At 38.9% G+C, this 2,798-nt stretch overlaps 1 protein-coding gene across 1 annotated transcript in view; it reads right to left on the bottom strand.

The window, feature by feature from the left end:
* Positions 1-217: 217 nt before the first annotated feature.
* Positions 218-2,798, bottom strand: part of DDX58 (DEAD (Asp-Glu-Ala-Asp) box polypeptide 58) — a 23,611-nt gene continuing 21,030 nt past the window's right edge. The window contains exons 16-17 of the mRNA XM_010292245.1: positions 2,121-2,267; positions 218-517 (exon numbers count right to left, since the gene is read on the bottom strand). Of these exons, the coding sequence (XP_010290547.1) occupies positions 218-517; positions 2,121-2,267 (447 nt within the window). The remainder of the gene's footprint in view (positions 518-2,120; positions 2,268-2,798) is intronic.

Here is a 2,798-nt window from a genome sequence, read left to right as displayed (position 1 = left end):
AGGCACATGTTTGTCCATGCTTATATTAAAACTTCTAGTGAAACATTTCATTAGATAGCAAATTTTTTTTTAGTGGCCATACTAGCCTTTTTAAATCTAGGCAAGTGCTAGCATATCAGACAGCATAAAGAGAAAGAATTTTTTTTATACATGGAAATAGATCATCCACTATTTCAGCTTAGTGCAGTAGGGTGATATATGCAATACAATGCTGAGTTCAGCTGAACGTTTCTTCAGCATCAAAATTCTTCAAACAAAAATTAATATTTTTCCATTTCTGCAAATCCATTTGTGTCCCAGTTTCAACATTCTCTACAACAAAGCTTTTGATTTTGATCACTGGTAGATTATCAAATGTCTTGTACTTCACTGTGATTCCCCAGTCATGCTGACAATTAGTGTTTCGGCAATGCATCTTGCTTTTTTTCTGAAAACAATCAAACTGGACTGGTTTCTGGTGAGGCTTTGTTATATAACGCTCCTTGAACGCATCTCCTAGGACAGTGTGATGAGATTCCTGAAAAAACACGTCAGAAGTGCTTAATAGTAGAAACACCATACCTCATTTTTTCCTGACATTCCCCTTCCCCTCACAAATACAATTTCCCTGGTGAAGTGCTTCCTGTCTTTCAGGAGGTTCGCCTTTCAGCCCCCTTGGCTCATTGCTCTTTTTTGCCCATTCATTAAGTATCAGCTACTAGAAAGGCCCAGGCCTGGGCTTATCAAAATCAAAATTAGTATGTCACCAGCTCATACATATTTGAACTTCTCTAAAAACCATGCTTGCAGTATTTGAGCCTTGTACATAAAAGTAAGAGAGTCATCCGGACAAAAGACAACTTGAGAGACTCCTGCTTCGCACTCATTTTAACTGTATGACCCCAGCTTTCCATGAGGGGTGATGCAATTACTTTGGAGTTGAAGAAAAAGTAACCCTAACAAGGTAAAGGAGTTACAGTTTTTTGTAACATATATAATTGAAGATTTAAAAAAATTAACAACTTAATTTGAAAGCATATGTACAATTTGAGCTGGAGTCTGAAAATGCTAGTTCCTCCTGGAAATGCAACTTCTATTAAATATACAGGCTGAACTATGACAGAACTCAGTTTGTAGGGATTATTGAAAATATTTTGACAGGTTATTTGCAGAGTACTAAGCAAAAACGCTTTTTGAAGAGTTTTATGAACTCTCAGATCTATGTGCACAGGTATAGGTAACAAGCCAGAAGCACAAAATGGAGTAACAGAGTTGTGTGTTAGATATCACTTGTTATTTGTCAAAGAAATGTAACTAGGCTTTCACAAGGCTGAGCTCCTCGCCTGTGGACCTTCCCTGTGCAGAGGAGTAGTGAACTCCATCTATGTCACAAAAACATCTGGTAAAAACAAAAAAAAAATTTGCTTGATTAAAACCAGAAGTGCCTGAAGGCAGGCACTCTGTAATGCTCAGCTGTGGCCTAAGCCCCTTATCACATCATAACTGCGCTTTTCAGAGCAGCACAAATTTCAGAACTGGAAAGGCTCTTTCATGATTATCACTTTCCATGTGTAGAGTATGTCCCCATGAGATACAGAGAAGCAATGTGAACTACCTAAAGATGTAAAACAAAGTAATATTGAAGAATTGAAGGGCTCCTCTTGTAAAACCATTGCCTATCAAAACAGAAAACTGGCCCATGAGCCAAGGAGCAGAACAGTGAGCTGATCTCAGTACTTTGTTCAGGTAATTTTCAGTCAATAGATAATGGTGAAAGAAATCTCTCAACTGCAGGAAGACTTCCAATCTTACGCTAATTGGGGAAGTAAATATTCAGCAGTTACACTAGTAAGTATGTCATTAAAGATTGCATGGTCTTCTACAAAGTTTATCAATTTGTAACAGAAGGGGGCTCAGGAAAACTGAACTGATTCCTGTCATATCACGTATTTGCACACCTTGGACATCATCAACTATCATCATAACATGCTACAGAAGTAGTTATGACTGCTCCTGTGGTTTACTGATTTACTCGATTTTTTTCTGCTCCTGGTTGTGGAAAGTAAACAATGCTGTTTGTTAGTTCAATAATGCTGACTTCCCTGGTGTTCATGGATGTACGTTTCCATACAGAGACATACCTTTATAACTCGGATGTCATCTGTAGTGCAGGCATATGCTTTGCATTTTCCACACAGAAGATTTTTTTTCCCTTCCACTACCTTAGGTCTTGTTTCTTTCTTCCGGGAATCTCGTAATACCTTTTCCTTCATTTGCAGGTCATGTATCTTTAAAATTAATAAATAAATAAAAATCAACATCATTATGAAATTAAGAAAAGCCTCAATGTCTTGTCTAAAATGACTTAGAATATGTAACATCTAGGAACCTATTACTTAAAAGCAAACAAACCATGCTTTGTTCTAGGAACTCATACCGAAGAAAGAACATGAATGAATCATAGAATCATTTAGGTTGGAAAAGACCTTTAAGACCAAGTCCAACCACACACCTGACACTGGCAAGTCCACCATGGAACCATGTCCCTACGTGCCACATCTACACATCTTTTAAATCCCTCCAGTGACGGTGACTCAACCACTTCACTGGGCAGCCTGTTCCAGAGCTTGACAACCCTTTTGGTGAAGAAATTTTTCCTAATACCTGATCCAAACCTCCCTGGCACAACTTCAGACAGTTTCCTCTTGTCCTGTCACTAGTTGCTTGGGAGAGGAGACCGACATCCACCTCACCCTCAGGATGCTGTTGGCCTTCTTGGCCACCTGGGCACACTGCTGGCTCATGTTCAGCCGGCTGTC

The sequence above is a fragment of the Phaethon lepturus genome, unplaced genomic scaffold (genome assembly GCF_000687285.1).
Source record: "Phaethon lepturus isolate BGI_N335 unplaced genomic scaffold, ASM68728v1 scaffold16108, whole genome shotgun sequence".
NCBI lineage: Eukaryota > Metazoa > Chordata > Aves > Phaethontiformes > Phaethontidae > Phaethon > Phaethon lepturus.
The sequence above is the reverse complement of the archived record's forward strand: the minus strand, read 5'-3'. Positions and strand labels throughout refer to the sequence as shown.